General features: G+C 46.2%; 2 protein-coding genes across 5 annotated transcripts in view; both read left to right on the forward strand.

Moving 5' to 3' along the window:
• The first annotated feature begins 5,283 nt into the window (after positions 1-5,283).
• On the forward strand, positions 5,284-13,058 carry LOC117046543 (dual specificity protein phosphatase 13-like). Of its 3 annotated transcripts, XM_033148522.1 has the most exons (5): positions 5,284-5,346; positions 6,580-6,840; positions 8,197-8,402; positions 9,723-9,943; positions 12,460-13,058. In XM_033148522.1, exons 3-5 carry the CDS (start codon positions 8,242-8,244, stop codon positions 12,669-12,671), a joined length of 594 nt encoding a protein of 197 aa, XP_033004413.1. In that variant the 5' UTR covers positions 5,284-5,346; positions 6,580-6,840; positions 8,197-8,241; the 3' UTR covers positions 12,672-13,058. The 3 variants fall into 3 exon arrangements, with proteins under 3 accessions (XP_033004413.1, XP_033004414.1, XP_033004415.1); XM_033148523.1 differs by lacking the exon at positions 5,284-5,346 and having other exon boundaries at positions 6,542-6,840; XM_033148524.1 differs by lacking the exon at positions 5,284-5,346 and having other exon boundaries at positions 6,646-6,843; positions 8,192-8,402.
• The window catches only part of LOC117046542 (dual specificity protein phosphatase 13-like), a 41,084-nt gene continuing 31,727 nt past the window's right edge, over positions 9,848-19,204 (forward strand). Inside the window, exon 1 of one of the 2 annotated variants that reach the window (XM_033148521.1) lies at positions 9,848-9,943. The gene's annotated coding sequence lies outside the window, so the exon portion shown is untranslated. Of the gene's footprint in view, positions 9,944-17,272; positions 17,469-19,204 lie in introns of those variants that run through there. The other variant, XM_033148518.1, reaches the window with a different exon arrangement.

Below are 19,204 nucleotides of genomic sequence, written 5' to 3' on the forward strand. Positions count from 1 at the left end.
CTCTGGGTTATTTGTGGGGCATAGGAATTCATTCATTATTATTTTTTTCAAAATATAGTCCGGCCCCCCACAAGGTCTGAGGGACAGTGGGCCGCTGAAAAAGTTTGCTGACCCCTGATCTAGAACATCTAGATGCTGGTTAGGCGCTTGAATTTTCTGGATCTCTTTAAGGGAGATTGAATTTGAAACTTGTAAGATTGAGAAGGGGCCACAGTGCCCCCATAGAGCATCTCACATGCAGCTTTCAAAGCGCTTTCAGATTTTTGAGAGCGCTCACATATAGCATCTCACTAATCCTGGCTTACAACAACTCTGCAAAGATAAGTCATTATATTTAGATAGACATGTATAAGATTGTACAAGTAAGGAGCTTTTTGAATCCTAGCCATTACTGCTGGAAAGCCCTTTGCGCTGAATTAATAGTTATCTAAAGAACGGAAATGCATTTAGATCTCAAAATTGTAATGTGTTACTGGGGGTGGTTTTTTTAAAATTCTATTTTTTTATTTTTGATCAAGTAATAATAATAAATAAATAAGAATAAAAATGTGCACCCCATCACCGAAACCATTCCATTGTAACTATCTAACCTCCCAAAATGTCAACACCTCTTGCGATGGTTTGACCCTTTTCCATTTTAATAGTACAAATTCTACAAACACCTTTCATATCTCCTCAAAATCCTGTGTATTCCCCATCTTAACTTAATGGCACATATCATTAATAGCTATATCTCACACCTCTTTATACCATTCTTCCATTTTATATTCTCCTTGCCCCTTCCACTTCCTAGCTATAGCAATTCATGCAGCTGTCAATAAATTTGTGAGCAAATCCTTCACAGCCTGCGAACTTTCCACCCCATCGTAAACTGGTAATAATGCTACCTCTCAACTTTCAGTCAGCCTTAACCCAGTGATTTCTGTTATCTCCTTAAACACTTCGTGTAAAAAATAAATAAAAAATAAATTGTACATATTTACACCCCCACCACACGTGAACATAATTCCCGTTTTCCTGGCATCCCGTCCAACATAACACCGAATATTCCTTGTTTATTTGATTTAATCTGACTGGTGTTAAATACCAGGGGGTGGGTGGATTTCTGGGGAAATACAGGGCTGGTCCTTCCATGAGGTAGTGAGGTGGCCACCTCAGATGACATCACTAAGATGACAAAGCTGTGGGTGTTGTGCAGCCTGTGCCATGCCAGCAAAGGCTAAGTGCACATTCATGGCTTCAAAGGCAGTGAGTCCATTTCCCCCTGCTGCATTTCAAGTCGCATTTGCACACACACAAGAGCAGACAAGAAAGTCATCATCTCATGCATGTTACCTGCCTGGTGTCGCTGTGCCTGGAATTGTCCCTTTTCCTAGTTGCTCCAGGAACTTATCTCCTGGGAAGAAATGGCTGCTTTGGGTTCCTTTATTTTCTGGCACATCGAAAGGGAAATCCTTCTGGATCAAGATCAGGGAATGTCAAGAAACGTGCTGAGGGGGGCTGCACTGAGGAGGAATGGTGGGAGCCTCCCCCTCCCCCTGCTCTGGATCCTGGATCTTCCCAGGAACAGGAGAACAGTATAGATTTGGAACAGTGGTTTGCAGAGGGGCATAGTTCAGAAGGCAGAAGCTGGGAAATGCTGGATGGAGAACAGCTAGGGAGAAGAAACACACACACACACACACACAGAGAGAGAGAGAGAGAGAGAGAGAGAGAGAGAGTTAACAGATTCAGTGTTTCTGAAAAGCATTCCTCCACTCTCCCCAAGGTCAAGAAGAGCTGAGAAAGTGGCAGAACAGAAAGCACACAAAGCACAGAGGGTACAAGCTCAGATTTCCAGACGTAGAAGTGATGTGGATTAATAGGAACGTAAGGGGGTGTGATCCTTAACTGGGAGCACCGCCATACTAGGAGATGGGTTCTTTGTTCTCTCGCTGATTATTAAAGTTTCTAACTGGTAAGAAGACTCCTTTTCCTTTGTTCTGCTTATCTACTGCCATGGGGGGAGGAAGCCAATTCCCTGAAGCCTGACAGGGAATGTGTGACGGCGAGATTTGGATAGGGACTTCTGGTTTGCAGGAGAAAGGAGCCTAAACCACGGTGGCAGAAAGTTCTTCGCGGTAAACCCTATTGATCAAACACAGCTCCAATTCATTCCTGTAGGCTTTGCTACAGAGAACTTCCCACTGGATTTATCCATAAGTCTTTGGATTTTTTAAAATATCGGCAGGCATATATGTGCCCTGCATCTGTTGCGCAGTGCAGTCAGATGCACACCACAACTGGTGGTTGGCATTATAAATATCTCTGCTCTGTATCACTGTGGCCCAGAGCAGCTGGAACACTTCATAACCACTGCAGAATTAGTAGTACCCCAGCTTCCTCCTTTTACTACCAGCGCGAATAGGCCTAGGGAGAAGTTATCCTCTTTACTTTCAAGGCTAAAGGATCATTTAACATTCCTCAAAACCCCAGACGCTATGGTGAGATGCTTCGTCTTGTCTGTCTTTTTCCCTGCCTGGATTTTTTCAGGCTGGGAGACTATATTCACAACTTTAATATTTATTAAGCAACATTTATAGGGCACCCAGAAACAGTGTTCTCTGACTGGTTAACATCGATGAAACATTAAAATACCGTATAATAATAACCGCAGAACAATAAAAGCAATAAACAAGTCCCATCATGAGCAAAATAGCAAATAAACATATACCATATTTTTCAATCTCTAAGACGCCCCCATGTATAAGACACCCCCTGTTTTGGGGGACTCAGATTTAAGAAAATGGCCTCAGCACTACCTGTGTATAAGAGGCCCCTAATTTTTGACATAATTTATTAGGAAAAAAAACCTGGTCTTATACACAGAAAAATACAGTATATTTGAGACTACTGTTGTTCTCATGAACTGGACTTTTCCAGTTTTGGGAGACTTTATAATCCAAAAATGATTTTGACAATGTCTGCCAGATCACCCCTGCCCTACAACCTAGCTGGCACTGCTCAAAGAACTCTTAAAAAAGAACAACACCCTGTTTATTTTTCTTTTACAAGCACTAGAGAACTCTTAAAAGATTTGCAAGAAGATAAGGGCAAATAAGGGCTGCGGTGACAGCTCTTACCTGCACTCTTGAAAATACTTGTATTTTTTTAAAACAAAAAACACGTCAAAGAGCTGCTTTCTTAATAAGGCCTTTTCATTGATTAAAAAGTTTTAAAATCGATCCATTGGATCAAAATACCATTGCACTAAAAAAAGAGAGAAAAGCGAATGAACAAAGAGTATGATGAGAACCCATGGCTTTTAAAGCTGCCTGCCAATTCTGTGTCTGAGTCATGCTTTCTCTGCCCATGAACTGCTCACAATTTCCCTGCCACAACACCCAAGCCATGCTCTCCCTCCACCACACCCATGTATTTTTTCAGCTCTATGGTGGCCTCCAAGCAAACACAATATGCCAGTTTCCAGTGTGTTCGGACGTCTGAGTCATTTGCAGTGCCTGCCATTAGTCACCTTTAGGTCGACATGGGTGGGGATGTAGTCATTCAGCACACATAGGGTGCAGCAAAGGAAAGAGTAAAGTCTAGGAAATAGCAGGGGGATTAGAGCGGATCTGGCACCCATCTAATACCCTACATCAGGCATCTCCAAACTTGACCCTCCAGCTGTTTTGGGACTACAACTCCCATCATCCGTAGCTAACAGGACCAGTGGTTAGGGATGATGGGAATTGTAATCCAAAAACAGCTGGAGGGCCGAGTTTGGGGATGCCTGCCCTAAATTCATGACATTATATAGTGTTAAGGATAGGAAACACAGAGAGAGAAATACAGAAAAACAAACTGAATTCATATTTCATTTAGTCTATGGTTACCAAACGTCCCCGTTTCCTGGGGACAGTCCCCAGATTTACAACAACAATAAGAGTTTGGATTTGATATCCCACTTTATCACTACCCAAAGCGGCTAACATTCTCCTTCCCCTTCCTCCCCCGAAACAAACACTCTGTGAGGTGAGTGGGGCTGAGAGACTTCAAAGAAGTGTGACTAGCCCAAGGTCACCCAGCAGCTGCATGTGGAGGAGCGGAGATGCAAACCTGGTTCACCAGATTCCGAGACTACCGCTCTTAACCACTACACCACACTGGCTCCGGACAAAATCCGTCCCCGGAATGTCCCCAGTTTTCATTTAATATCCCCGGTTTTATATTTTAAGTGTTGTAGATTTATTAGTAGGGAATGAATGTTGCGTGATTGGTTCAACGGTACAAGACACATCATATGGTGAGGCAAAATGGCGGGCGCCACAGCAGCGGGCAGCTCCTGAAGCCAGCCAGAGCCAACTGCACTACCAGGCTGGCTCTGGGCTGCTGAGACTGCCGCTACCACTGCCGAGGGGGGACCGGGGATGCCCGGAGCATCAACTGGGGGAACCACTGACCCCCCCCCCCGCAACCCAAATCGAGCTGGGAGTGAGAGCACCCAGCCAACTGCCCAGTGGCGCTCCGGGGCCAGGAAAACCAACACCGGGGGAAGGAGGAGAGAAGGAGAAGGAAGAGAGAGAAAGAGGAATGAGAAAAAAGAGGGGAGCCCCGACCTTGCTGCGCCGCTGCTGCTGCCGTCGCTGAGGAGGGCAAGGACATATGGCGGAGCCCAAGCGCGACCCAAGCCTACTCCACAGTGGCTAGCACTCCAAGAGAGCAGGCCGGGGCCCAGAGGAAGGCTGCACGACAGAGGAGACTACAGAAGAGAAGATATTACTTCTTTTTTAAAAAAACAAAAACTTTTTTCTCTCTCTTTAAAAAAAAAAAAGTGTTCCCGGATTCTTTGAAAAAAATCTGGTAACATTAATTTAGTCCATACGGTTAAACAGTAAATCCAGAAGCTTTACAGTGGTCCAATTAAATCTATGAATCCAATGGGCTTCACAGCAAATGAAAGTTCAAGAATCTACGATTATGACCAGGACCCACAGAATTCTGTCTTTAGTCGGGTACCGTAATTCTAATTTTCAGAACTCTGTTGATCTTACCTACATATTAACAATGAACAGGGACACCGAACAAGGAAGGCCATGCTATCAGTGTTGAAATTGGGGAATTATCGTTGTATGCGACAGCAGCCATTTCGGTTATTGCTTCCTCTCATTTCTTATGCGGTTGCAGAGCAACATCTAGTGGCCAAAATGCAATCTCTAGCACCTGTTCTCCACGGCTGCCTTGTAAAATGCAATATTTTTAGGCAATGACAAGGCACTGGCAAAGCCTTATGGGATGGAGGGAAGGGGGCAGAGAGAAGAGGCTGTCAAATTTGAGACGGTCTCGAACAGCTCAGCACATGACGCAGTAAGTCTGTCTGCTTTAAGAGTGTGGACTGGGGGACCTGGTTTAAATCTCTAGTCAATTAGGCAATATTTAGGCAAGCCACTCTCTCCCTGCCTCAGCCCCTCTTCGGTGGCATGGGGATATTCGTATTGGCCTAATTTACCATTCTGATAAGTACCCTTACCATATGCTTTCAATCAGTCCAGGCCAAGTGGTTTGACTTCTCTGTGTTCGACCATAAGTGACTTGCCAGGAGAACATGGGTGGGGATGGCCGCATGCAGGAGGAAAAATGCAACCCTGCAGACCAGGGGTTGGATTGTTAAAGATTCACACTCTTCCGACAGTGGGTGATGCTTAGGAAGACTAGACTGGTAAGCTGCTTCCTTGAAGCTCACTCAAGTGACACCTTGCTTCATGGGTACAAGTTAAGTTATAAAAAAGGTAAAAGACCCCTGGATGGTTAAGTCCACTCAAAGGCGACTATGGGGTGTGGTGCTCATCTCGCTTTCAGGCTGAGGGAGCTGGTGTTTGTCCACAGACAGCTTTCTGGGTCATGTGGCCAGCATGACTAAACCGCTTCTAACACAACGGGACACCATGACGGACACCAGAGTGCTCAGAAATGCTGTTTACCTTCTCGCCGCAGCGGTACCTATTTATCTACTTGCACTGGCGTGCTTTCGAACTGCTAGGTTGGCAGGAGCTGGGACGCAACAATGGGAACTCACCCTGTCGCAGGGATTCAAACCGCCAACCTTCTGATCGGCAAGCCCAAGAGGCTCAGTGGTTTAGACCACAGCGCCACCGGCATCCTACCTGTTATGGGTGGATCACAACATTTGTTAGGTATGCACGTTTGAGACAAGACGCCCAAACGCATGCACACAAATCATACTGCAAAAGGTAATCTGGTGTCAGTGATCCACTTTTTCTGCTCACCCGTGCTTTTAATAGCCTTTGTATTTTAGTAGCAGTGCAGAAGGCCATTTGCCAAGGAGCTATCTTTGAACCTTCTGCAATGCCATGAAATACTTGCTGAAATGATTTTGCTAACTCAATGATAGGAAGCTGAGAGCCTGGCCCAATCCTGCTCTGTCTACAGATAGGAAGCCCTGGGGAGCACCTCTGCCACAAGCCTCCTCCTGGGTTGAATTTTCATAATCTTTAGTCGCCTGCAGCTGGTGTAATCTCACCCTGAAACTCCTGCAGTTACCTAGAAGGTATTCTTTCCCTCTTTCTCCTCCAATTACAGGATGCAAAGCTGCCCACACTGCTTGAAGCGAGGCTTAAAACCGCAAGCACTTAAAATAACAGAGTATCAGCAACTTAATCCACAAGCTCGCAGAGGAGGCGCGCTGTTTATCCCCGTGTTGGACGTCGGCGACTAAGAAGAGAAACAGAGCGAGGAGGAGGAATAAGGCTGGGAACACATTACTCACAGCGAACACAAGGAAGCCCAGAAGAGAGTCCAAGGAACTTGCAGAAAGAAGACGGAATATTAAGTCACAAAGAGGTACAACAGCAACAACTCTCCCCAACTGCAGGAGGGAGTTATGCCCACCACCTTGAAAGAGGCAGTGATACAAACCCTCTCCAAGAGGTTCTCTCTGTATCCAGAGGTTTTGGGAAACTACCATCCAGTTTCTAATATTGCTTTCATGGACAAGGTTGTAGAGTCAGCTGCAGGTATGCTTGCAGAGGATCTAGGTCCCTTCCAGCCTTGTTTCAGGCCCAGTAATGGCCTTGGTCTCCCCGATTGATGACCTCTATCAGGAGAGAGAGGCGGGGTGTGTGTCATTCTGCTGATTCTTCTTGACCTCTCAAGAAGACATACCATTGGCCATGGTGTTCCTCTGGAGCGACTCAAGGACCTGGGACCTGGTGGTGCTTATTAAAACAGTTCTGTTCCTACCTGCATCGTAACTACCAGGGGGTCATTGCTTGGCTTGTTTAATCTCACTGTAAATATGTGTTACAGTGACAATAAAATTTTTCTATTTCTCATGGCTTTTGGGCTGTGGGATCCCACAAAGGTCCACTTTGTTTCCTATGCTATTTAATGTCTGTATCAAACTGTTGGGAGCTGCCATATGGGGATTTGAAGCATGGAGTCATCAGTATGCTGTCGAAACGCAGGTCTACCTCTCCATTCCACTGGAAACAGAAGAGGCTGTGAAAGTGTTGAACAAGTGCCTTGGGGCAGTGAGGGAATGAATGGAGGGCTCAATAAACGGAGACTGAACCCAGATAGGACAGAAGTGCTGTGAGTGGGTGGTTCATGTGTCTGAGAATTTAGGTGCACATCCTACTCGGAGAGAGGTTATGCTCCCCTCGAAGAATCCAGCTCATAATTTGAGAGCACACCTGGATTCAAACTTTTCACTTTTCTGTAGCTAGGAGTGCTTCATGGCCAACTTACGCCAGTTGGCTTCCTATTGGGGATATTTGGCGAGCCAACATGCCAGTGAAATGGGATTGAGGATTGGAGTGATCATTCTGTGGTAATTAAGGCAGTGGACAAAGCTGTATTGAAACTTTTGAATTTATTATTATTATTATTATTATTATTATTATTATTATTATTATTATTATTATTATAAAATAGTTCACCAGCCACAGCCATTTCTGGACCAGGTTGCATGACCTCAGTTGTCCATGCTGTCTTCCTGCTTGGACTACTGGAATACACTCTACATGGGACTGCCCTTGAAGACAGGTTCCTATTCATGTGGAGAAAGCATAAAAAGCCATTGACTTTGTATAAACAAGCTTCCAAATTGCCCCCCTTAAAAATCAAATCCCCCCCCCCATGGGAACCTTGGTTTTAAACAAAGTTTTTATCCCTCTGCCTCTCTCTCATTTCCCAAAGGCCATTTTGGTTACATCTGAAGCTCATGAAAGCACAAAAGCAAGTATGAGCCATGCTGGAAACGGCTCCTCCAAGAATCAAAACTCGGAAAGTCGAAGCCGTTACGAGACACCAGCACTTTCTGAATTGCAGAGGCTAGTTTGGAGCAGAGGAGGATCCGACAACCATGTGGATCAAGTGTGGCCAAACCTCTACCTTGGAGACGCGTAAGGAAACGGAAGCATTGCATCTTGTTACTTACCAGTCAGAAGGTTTAAAATCCTAAAAAATAGTAGCAAACAAATTGGGATCTCAACATCCAAATTCCACAAAAAAGACTAGTATAAACTGTTTCTGTAAACCAACTTTCTATCAGAAATAAGGACAAATTAAAACTGACATAACCTTTAAATGCTCATTTGAAAAGGGAAAACCACAGATCAACCTAAGTGCAACTAAAATATAATATTACAATTAAATACAATTAAAATATACAGTGGTATCTCTGCTTACAAACTTAATTCGTTCTTAACAGTTCTTAACCTGAGGTACCACTTTAGCTAATGGGGCCTTCAGCTGTCACTGTGCTGCTGGCATGAGATTTCTGTTCTCATCCTGAGCAGTGGCGTAGGAAGGTGGGGGCGTTGAGAGCGGCACGCCCCCTGTTCCAGCCAGTTCCAGCCTGGAGGGGGAGTGACACTCGGCGCCACCCCCTGCGACTCCCAAGCGTGCGGCGAATGCTCGCGCCCACTTCCGTGCGACGACTGCTCGCGCCCAGCTTCGCTCCTTTCCCAGCAGTGGAGCTGCCTCCGTCGAGGGGCAGCGCCCCCACCCGCTCAGAGCCACCCGCGAGTCCACCTTGCCCATTTCGCTCCTTTCCTGGTGGCAGCAGCAGCGAGGCGGAGCTGCCTCCGTCAAGGGGCGGCGCCCCCGCCCGCAGCCCAGACGGACTGCGCTCCATAGTGCGCATGCATCGTGATGTCACGACAAACACACGTTACGGAGGTGTTTGTAACCTGAGGTACCACTGTAAAGTTGCTTTACATAAAACTATTACATTTTGTGGCATTTAAATGTTCAGATCCCAATTTGTTTACACACACATACTCACATAGTCCCTCCACTGCCAAGGAAAACCCCTCTTGCTCTCTGTTGCAGACACATGCATGTCCTTTGGGAAGCAGGTGAGAGGACTCTAGGACCCTGTCTGAACCATCATGCCTCCTTCCCCAAACCCAGCAAACTCGGTGCCTGAGCACCCTTTGTGCACCCCTAAATCTGCCCCGGTTGCCCTCAACATTGGAGACCCACCTGCCCCAAATATTTTACTGTATTAGGGGGGCTGCCCCAAATATTTTACTGTATTAGAGTTGGCATCTATGCCTTGCCTCATGGGTGGGGGGAGCCCTAAAACTGATACTGCCTGACAGAGCAGATTGTATGGAGCCATGGTCCATGGTTCCTTGAGGCTCAAGAGGCCTCTTAAATAAGCCCATGTCAACGCAGAGCAGGAGCAGCCGCAGCGACCCTTCATAATCTTTTGACAGATGGGCAGCTCGAAGCAAAGCCATTCTGCAGAGCCTCGGCATCACCCACATCCTCAACGCAGCAGACGGGCCGTACAACATCAACACGGGCGCTCAATATTACAGAGACCTGCCAATCGAGTACTACGGGGTGCAGGCGTTTGACGACACCTCGTTTGATATCAGCGTCTTCTTCCAGGATGCTGCGAATTTCATCCACAATGCCTTGAAGGCTGCAGGAGGTAAGAGGGAGAGAGCGGGAGGAGGAACGGCGAGAAGCACTCGGTTGCCGGTTGCCAGCTGCGTGGGCCCCAAGCTGCTGCTGTTCCCTTTAATCTTGCCGCATTTAGCAAGGGGCTTAAAGCTACTTAAGGATGCTTTGCTTAATTGGTCTTTCTTGCTCAGGGATGGGCTTCCCTATACTAGATCTCCAGGAAAGGAGGAGGAGTGGCACGTGGGGTTGTCAATCTTTGATGGCGCTCTTAATATGTGTTCGACAGCAGCTTCTCATGCAGAACTGGAGCAAGCGAAACTTTTCCTAGGGTAGTGATAGTAGGTGGCGTGGATAGCGTCGCTTGATTAATTTCTCTGTGTCTGGCTGAAGTTGAAGCTGCAGAAGCAAGACTAGTTTGGAAAAAAAGCAGGAAGTTATTCCCGTCTCTCAAATCCTATATAAAAAGTTACTAGGGCTATCAATCAATCTGAGAATTTTTAAAGTTGATAAACCACTTCTCTTCTCATTGGCCAATGCTGACTTTACATAAACATGCATAACTCAAGCATCTCATTGTAGGGATGTGGGTAGCACTGTGGTCTAAACCATTGAGCCTCTTGGGCTTGCTGATCAAAAGTTCAGTGGTTCGAATCCCCATGATGGGATGAGCTCCTGTTGCTCTGTTCGAAAGCACACCAGTTCAAGTAGATAAATAGGTACCACTGTGTGGGAAGGTAAATGGTGTTTCCATGAGCTCTGGTTTCCGTCACGGTTTCCCGTTGCACCAGAAGCGGTTTAGTCATGCTGGTCACATGACCCGGAAAGCTGTCTGTGGACAAACGCCGGCTCCCTCGGCCTGAAGCAAGATGAGCACTGCAACCCCATAGTCACCTTTGACCGTCCAGGGGTCCTTTACCTTGATCTTTACCATCTCATTGGCCAATGCTGACTTTACATAAACATGCGTAGCTCAAGCGTCTCATTGTAGGTGTCTTTTTACGATAACCCAATGCAGGGCTTCTAAAGCTCACCACCAGTACATAGAATTAGCAGAAGGAACTGCATCTCATTATTGGCCCTGGGTGTTGTATAGAGTCTCGTTCTGCCTCCGTCATGGGCTCTTCAATGGTTTTCCAGGGTATCTTCACACAGGTGTACCTTCAGGGAGAGAAATCCTCCCCACGGTGACTATTGCATGTCAAGGCCCCGAGGCCTCCCCCTTTGTGTTGAATAATAACATGTAGACACCGTATACTGTATTAGGTTAATAGGCAAAATTTTGGCCACAACTTTATTAGTTACAGAATGTGAGTGGTATTGGGTTAGGCATTGGAATTGAACCGACTACATCTGACTCCTGCCCGCCACGCAGGAAGTCTCACAAGGGGACCAGGGGTCAGCAAACTTTTTCAGCAGAGGGCCAGTCCACTGTCCCTCAGACCTTGTGGGGGACCGGACTATATTTTGAAAAAAGAAGAAGAACGAATTCCTATGCCCCACAAATAACCCAGAGTTGCTATTAAATAAAAAACACACATTCTACTCATGTAAAAACACCAGGCAGGCACCACAAATAACCCAGAGATTCATTTTAAATAAAAGAACACATTCTACTCATGTAAAAACATGCTGATTCCCGGACCGTCCGCTGGCCAGATTTAGAAGGCAACTTGGCCAGATCCGGCCCCCGGGCCTTAGTTTGCCTACCCATGGGTTAAGCCACCAGTAGGGGGAGCTCTGTTGATGTACACCAACTCGGAGCTCCCCCAGTGTCACTGGAAGGTCGTGCCATGGCCCTAGCCTCCACCCAGGCTTCGGACAGGAACCACAGCCCCTGGATTCCTTTAATGGAATACCCTTTAAAATGGAGGGGCAGGTGATGGCCACACCTCCCCACCCCCAAACCAGGCTTTACCAATGCCTAACCGCCAAACCTTACAAAAGTTGTAACGATTGCTACAAGGCAAGCGAAAACCAAATGGCCAGTGCCAATTTGCCAAGTGGAAAAATTCCTACCAGGCCCCTCAACGGCGACTAACCAAAGTCCATAGCAATGCCAATATAACGAACGCATGAAAAGAGGGCAAACCAGAAGGGAGATCCCCTGGCCGCGCAGCTGCTTAAAAAGGGGTAAGCCACGCCCCCAGGCGACCAGATTGGCCAGCCAGGGGTCGTGACACAGCTGGGGTCTCCCTGATGAGGTGGGGGGCTGGCTCAACCTCTGCTGTGTGTGGAGGCCACGTGTCTTGTCCGCAGCACCACCCCACCTGGAAGTGGAGCGGCCTTATCAGTGTTGGACCAAATTTTGGGAGCCCTGAAGCTTGACTGTCTTAACTTAAACAGTGCTATTTTTCTAGAAAAAGAGGTGCTAGAACTCACAATGAACACTTTCCTTGTTCTCTTATAATGGCAATGGCACCCACCTGAGAGGAGCCAGAACTGAGTTGCAATGAGTTCCAGCTTGGGGGGGGGGGTTGTTGCGCTGTTTTTAACCTTCTATGTTCCACATCAATTAAATGCTGCTCTTTTGTTATTTCTCTGAAGGCAAGGTATTTGTCCATTGTGCCATGGGGTTAAGTCGCTCAGCCACTTTGGTGCTGGCGTATTTGATGATCCATGAAAACCTGACACTCGTGGAGGCCTTAAAATCGGTGGATTCCAACCGAGGGATCTGCCCGAACACAGGGTTCCTCATCCAGCTACGAGCCTTGGACATCAGATTAAATAATGAGAAGAGAGGTTCCTTGGCTCTCTGAGGAAAACATAGTGATGCAAGCCCTATAAAGACAAGCAATGCTGCAGCACCAACGCTCAATTTGGAACAATTACTGCAAAACTGCAAAGCTTGTACTTCAATCCCACACAACAGACCAGATGGCCGGTGTCCTCCACTTCTAGGTATGCATGATAAATGATGGCTCCTCGATAGAGTACAACCTTGATTTGCTCGACTTGAGTGGGATCACACTGGTTATTTAGGGATGTCATATTTTGAAGAGCAAAAAAGAGGACACATTTGCCGGCACCTGGGGCGGGGGGAGGGGCGGAGAGTGAGGGAGTGCGGGAGCAGGTGCATTCTACAATGTCCCTTCCAAAAATACAAAAACAAGGACATGGTCCTTTCCTGCATCATGCAAAACTCACACAGTATATCTATGTTTTGCACTTGGTTGACTATTACTGCGTATGCAACACAAAAAGTAGCCAGCTCCCGCACACCCGGACATTTTGGCAAATTCAAAAAAAATCCACCCAGACAGAAACTCTACCCCTGAAAAAGAGGACATGTCCTGGGAAAAGAGGACGTATGGCAACCCTAATTTGTATACCACCCTTCATCCGAAGTTCACAACAGAAAAATGCAAAATGAGAACACAAAATACATAATCAAAGCAAACCAATAACCACCCCCGTCCCACACACATTTAAAAGGCCATAGAATGGTTATGCCATCATCACTGTCTTTTTGAGAGAGAAGCAGAAAAAGAGGGAGAAAGCCAATAAAAACAGGTCATGTGTTGCAATTAAATATAGGCTGCAGAATGGAGAACTCCAGGATTTATTACATAAATGTCTTAGCCTTCTTCAGGGGAGCACAAGGTGATTTTGCCGTTTTGTTTTTGCAACTACTCGGGGGGGGGGGGTTGGTGATGCTGGGGCATGATGACTGACATAAGATGACCCACCGAGCCTCATGGCTGAAAAAGGAATTTTAACCTAGGTCTACCCAGACCGTTTTCAGCACATTTGCTCCCTGAATGGGGCTAATGCCTTAGCCTCCATCCAAACACGTGGTCAAATATGCAAGGGCATCGATGTGCTGCAGGTCCTGCCCACATTGTGTCTCCCACCTAATTTGCAAGTTGATGCTGCATCCTGAAAGCATGATACAACTTCGCCCACAATTGCGGTCACCTGTGCTGTGGATTCGTTACCCTGGCATCTACCCGTGTCCAGCTTGGTACCAATATTCTGCACGACCTGCAGCTAAGGATCTCAGCTATGTGCTGTGTGAAGCACTCCTGCCCACCTGTCCTGACTCTCCTGGCATTCAGCATCATTGGATGGGCCCTGACCCCAGTATTATCAGAGATAAATCCAGCATCACCTGAGCTCTGTGAGTGCAGCTTTCTCCCAATTGAAGTGCAGAGTGTTTGAGGACCGGGACATTTGCAGGGAAACCAAAATGCTTGTTTACAAACCTATTGTACTACCAGCCTTACTGTATGCTTGTGAAATGTGGACCACTTATAAACACCATCTCCAACTCCTCGAAAGATTCCATCAATGGTGTCTCCGAAAAGTTTTACACATCACTTGGGAAGACAGGCAAACTAATGCCAGTGTACTGGAAGAAGCAAAGATCACCAGCGTCGAAGCAATGATTCTTCAACATCAACTTCGTTGTATTGGTCATGTTGTGTGGATGCCTGATTATCGTCTTCCAAAGCAACTACTCTATTCCGAACTTTAAAATGGAAAGCATAATGCTGGTGGTCAACAAAGGAGGTTTAAAGACTCTCTCAAGGCAAATCTAAAAAAAATGTAGTATAAACACCGACAACTGGGAAACACTGGCCTGTGAGCGCTCCAATGGGAGAACAGCCTTTACCAAAGGTGTCATGGGCTTTGAAGATGCTTGAACTCAGGACGAAAGGGAGAAACGTGCTACGAGGAAGGCACATTTGGCAAACCCTCACCGTGATCAACTCCCATCCGGAAACCTATGTCCCTACTGTGGATCCAGAACGGGCCTCGACAGTCACTTACGGACTCATTGTTTAAACCAGGCATCCCCAAACTTCGGCCCTCCAGATGTTTTGGACTACAATTCCCATCATCCCTGGCCACTGGTCCTGTTAACTAGGGATCATGGGAGTTGTAGGCCAAAACATCTGGAGGGCTGCAGTTTGGGGATGACTGGTTTAAACCATGTTCATAGAAGACAATCTTACTTGATCGCCAAAGAAGAAAATTATCAGAGGGAGAAGAAACTTTTTCTACAGAAGCACACAAGGAGCATCTCCCAAGGCCCAAACTCCAGCTTGGCGAGGGGCATTGCCAAGCCCTGGAGTTCCCTGGCTCTGCTTTCTTCCTCCTCCTTGCTGTTTACTGCTTGTTCACCTACTCTCTCCAAGCAAAAGCAGCAGTTGCTGGAGATGAAGAGCTTCCTCTCTTCTCCAGATCTTATCACCCTGGACGAGGATTCAGATGAAGGGGCTCAGATTGTGTTTTGCAAACTGCGCTGGTCAAGGAAAGGTCCAGATCCAACGCATTCAACAGATTCACATGCTATATATCTGGTTTTCATCCATGCACATTTTGTTTGAAAAATGTTGAAGTTGCAAGGGGCGGGGCAGGGGCAGTACTTTAACTTCAATAAAAATAGATACCTGGACTGAAAGGAAATTTTCTGTTTGTTTTTGATTGCCAATATACAATTTGTAATGGGATCACAAACTATTCTATTCTCTAAAGAAGTTTCCTGCAATGGACAAGTGGCCATTAAGAAAACACGCCATTTAGACATTAAAACAAAATCAAATGAGCCAAAGCCAGGCAAGTGAAGGCATATTATGGATGAGATGAGAATGGAATTTGCTTTTAAAGGGTTTTTGTACATGCTTTTGTATAAAACATTGTTTGCGTAGCGCTTCATGAACATTGTATAGTAATTCCTACAACCACTTAGAGGTCTTAAGTTTGAGCAAGCAGTATTTAAAATGCAAAATAATATATAAACAAATAAATGTAAAAATAAACAAGTCCTTTCCTGCAAACTCATCTTCTAATGCTGCAGTTGCAAATGTTGCTAGACTACAGATCCCATCATCCCTGATCATTGGCCATGCTGATTGGGACTGATGGGTATTGGAGTCCAACAACATTTGGATGGCTACACATACCCCATTCTTGACCTAATAACTTAATCCAGGTTTCCTCAAACTTGGCCCTCCAGATGTTTTGAGACTATAATTCCCATCATCCTTGAGCACTGGTCCTGCTAGCTAGGAATCATGGGAGTTGTAGGCCAAAAACATCTGGAGGGCTGAGTTTGAGGAAGCCTGGCATAATCTGTTTTACAGTGTCATGTTTTTAGATAGTTATTCCCACCCTGAACCTATGACAGAGTGGATTGGCAATATGAAATATAGAAGAAGAAGAAGAAGAAGAAGAAGAAGAAGAAGAAGAAGAAGAAGAAGAAGAAGAAGAGTTTGGATTTGATATCCTGCTTTTCACTACCCGAAGGAGTCTCAAAGCGGCTCACATTCTCCTTTCCCTTCCTCCCCCACAACAAACACTCTGTGAGGTGAGTGGGGCTGAGAGACTTCAAAGAAGTGTGACTAGCCCAAGGTCACCCAGCAGCTGCATGTGGAGGAGCGGAGACACGAACCCGGCTCCCCAGATTACGAGACTACCGCTCTTAACCACTACACCACACTGGCTCTATATAATACAGTGAGAGTTTAGTTTAGTGCAATTCAAAATTAATCCACAATCCTAAATGACAAGAAATAAGGTAGCTTTAAAAGCACAGATACATTCTCTTGACCCTGAAGTGCTTTCACCCCAGAAATCAGGGTCTGATTCTGAACAATCACTTGTTTAGAGTGCCACTTTGTTAGGCTGGAAATAATCCAGCTAAAATCCATTAGGGGAAAAACAATCATTTGGTGGATAGGGTGGGAAAACAGAGGTGTCACGATTCCCTTGCACCAGCAGATGTCAGTATAAATCCAGCAATTTATAGGAATGAAAGCCCATAGATGACCTATAAAAGATCTCATTAATTATATTAACAGCTGTAGGCATTATTTACTTATTTCAAGGTGATCCCTCACTGGTTGGGCTGGCAACAGTTACGATTTTCATTGTGACATGAGCAAGCTACTCCAAATGATTCCCATACCCCCCAAAAATGATTTAATGGCCATTTCAGCTTTGATGGTCACTGCACCAGTGCCCTTCTCTGACATAGTGTGATACACATTTGCCATCTGCACCTGACTTCATAAAGGATTTGTGAGGTCATATCCTTGGCATACAAGGTGGCAAAGCAAGGAGCCCACAGTAATCTCACAATTACGGAGCTGTCTCCCCTTTCGAAGCATTTGTGGATTTGTTCTTAATCAAATATATGACAGCAGACAGAACATCTCTCTTTACCATCCCAGTTTCTGCTGGCATAAAAAATATGCAAGCCTTGCTATCTGTTCAATGTCCACATCCTCTCACCTGGGTAGCAGGAGCGGACCCTCAAATAGCCCAGGATGCCCTGATGACGCTAATTGATAGCTGAGAATCTGTTCAGATCTGGGCTCCTCTCCATCGCTGCCCCAGCTGCCTGACACTCTGAAATGTTTGGGAGTCCGCTGGAAGAACACAGATCATGGTTTATAATTAACACAATTAAAAATAGCAATTGAATAAACTGAATGCAGCAGGACAAGGGGAGCTGTTGTGTAACCAGCAGCCTGGGAAGAAACGCCAGAAGAGTTGTCATCATCTAAAACAGTCAAGTGCAGTCAGCGGACCTGAATCCCCCCCAAAAGGCAAGTACCGGTACTTTTAAGCTTGTTGACAAACTGCTACTCGCAAATTCAGTGCATACAGTGCGGGGTAACACAATGCTTTCAGGGCGGGGGCAGTCGGACAACTGCAGCTGTGTGCCATGCCGTGTTGTTTGTTGTGAAGGACATTCAGAAAGAGAGTTGGTTGTGGAGTTGCCACTTCTTCGCAATTTGGACCGCACAAACATGCATCGGTGCAAATATGTGGCAACCTGTCTGTGCAGAAGGGGAAATCCAGTGCAGGCTGTTTCAAGGGTATCTTTTAAATACATATACGAAGAGAGAAAAGCTTTAGCCAGGCTGATTCCCACCCCCCCAGGCATGACCTTCTAGATACGTATCTGGAATCAGTGTTAGAAACCGAGATATGAGAGCTAGGAGTTAAATGACACCTTAAAACTTAGGCTATGGGTGCAACAACAGAATGTCTAGATGTAGGCCTACTTTTTATATATATAACAAGAATAAAAAGCTGAAAATGAATGAACTGCAGCTACAATATTATGTTCATTTTTCACATGGTCTAGTCCTTCTCCTGCCCACCTCCACCCCCCAATATTCTTAAGAGGGTCTCTTCTCCAGTCTTCAGAGAATAGCTGGAAGGGGGGGTGGAATCAGAAAAAGGCCCTCCTTTCCTTCCACTCTGCAGTTTTAATCTGAAATCTTAAGAGCAGTACTACGCCCAGGGCTCAGAAACTGCTCACGCTAATGAAATTCCCCATCGCAAAATGCGCCTGGAATAATGGGAGTTTTGAACACCCATTATTCTTAGTGAAAAATATGAGTGAAAGATGTGAATCCTTACAAACTTCAAATCCCTGATTTCAGCAGCGAGAGCACCTGGCAAATTGCTGCATACCTCGTTTATAGTTTCGTAACAGGAAGAGGGTTTCAAAACAATTGTGCGAAAGCAGAGCAGGAACAGATTTTGTGGGACTTCTAATGGCGCCTTTGGCAGTGACTGGCTGAGCTGCTCTAATGTCAAGGAGGGGCAGGGCAGGCAGTCATTGGCTGAGCAGCTCAGATCCTAAAGATGGGCGGAGAAGGAATAAAAAGTCTATGGAAAGAGGGGCATAGGAGGCTAGGAAAAGTGGGGGCAGGGGGGATATATAACCAGCAGGATGTGATAAGTTGGGAGGTTACTGAGAAAAGAAAGTTGCAGTAGGGGATGGTCCGGAAGAACAAGGACAGAGGTGAAAAGCTTGAGCCAAGAGTTTGAGAGAGGAAGGACATCTGGGGTGGTGTGGTGGTGAAGAAATAGGAGAAATCCATAATGCTGCAGAGATGCAGGGAGCTGAAGTTCACATGTTGTTTTTGCGTGAGCTACATTTTCAATCTTTATTACTCCTAACCAACAACAAATAAGTCAGAGCTTAGAAACTCCCCCTTTTAAAAAGTCAGTCGAGGGGATAGGACCCTAAAACATAAATGAGAATCTTGCTTTGGATCACTGGCAGAGGAAGCCGCTTCGCCACCCGGGGCGGCAAACCCAGGGGCACCCGGGGGTGGAGTCACTCCATAGCGTGCATGTGCAATGTCGCTACGTACGACGCATACGTCATTACGTTTGATGCCTGCATAGCGACGCTGCGCATGTGCACTATGGAGCAGAGGCGAGCCAGGGAGGGGCGTCAGCAGCCCAAGAGAAGCCCGCCCCTCCCCTCCGCCCGCAGCCCAAGCAGGAAGGAAGGAAGCAAAGCACCGAGTGGCACCTTTTG

Source organism: Lacerta agilis, chromosome 5, assembly GCF_009819535.1.
Source record: "Lacerta agilis isolate rLacAgi1 chromosome 5, rLacAgi1.pri, whole genome shotgun sequence".
Classification (NCBI taxonomy): domain Eukaryota; kingdom Metazoa; phylum Chordata; class Lepidosauria; order Squamata; family Lacertidae; genus Lacerta; species Lacerta agilis.

Bases quoted from the DNA above. Each gene is read 5' to 3' on its own strand.
- LOC117046543 (XM_033148522.1), top strand. From the start codon at position 8,242: ATGAGCCATGCTGGAAACGGCTCCTCCAAGAATCAAAACTCGGAAAGT. The intron at 8,403-9,722 runs GTAAGGAAACGG...ATCTTTTGACAG, and splicing joins AACCTCTACCTTGGAGACGC to ATGGGCAGCTCGAAGCAAAG. The intron at 9,944-12,459 runs GTAAGAGGGAGA...ATTTCTCTGAAG, and splicing joins TGCCTTGAAGGCTGCAGGAG to GCAAGGTATTTGTCCATTGT.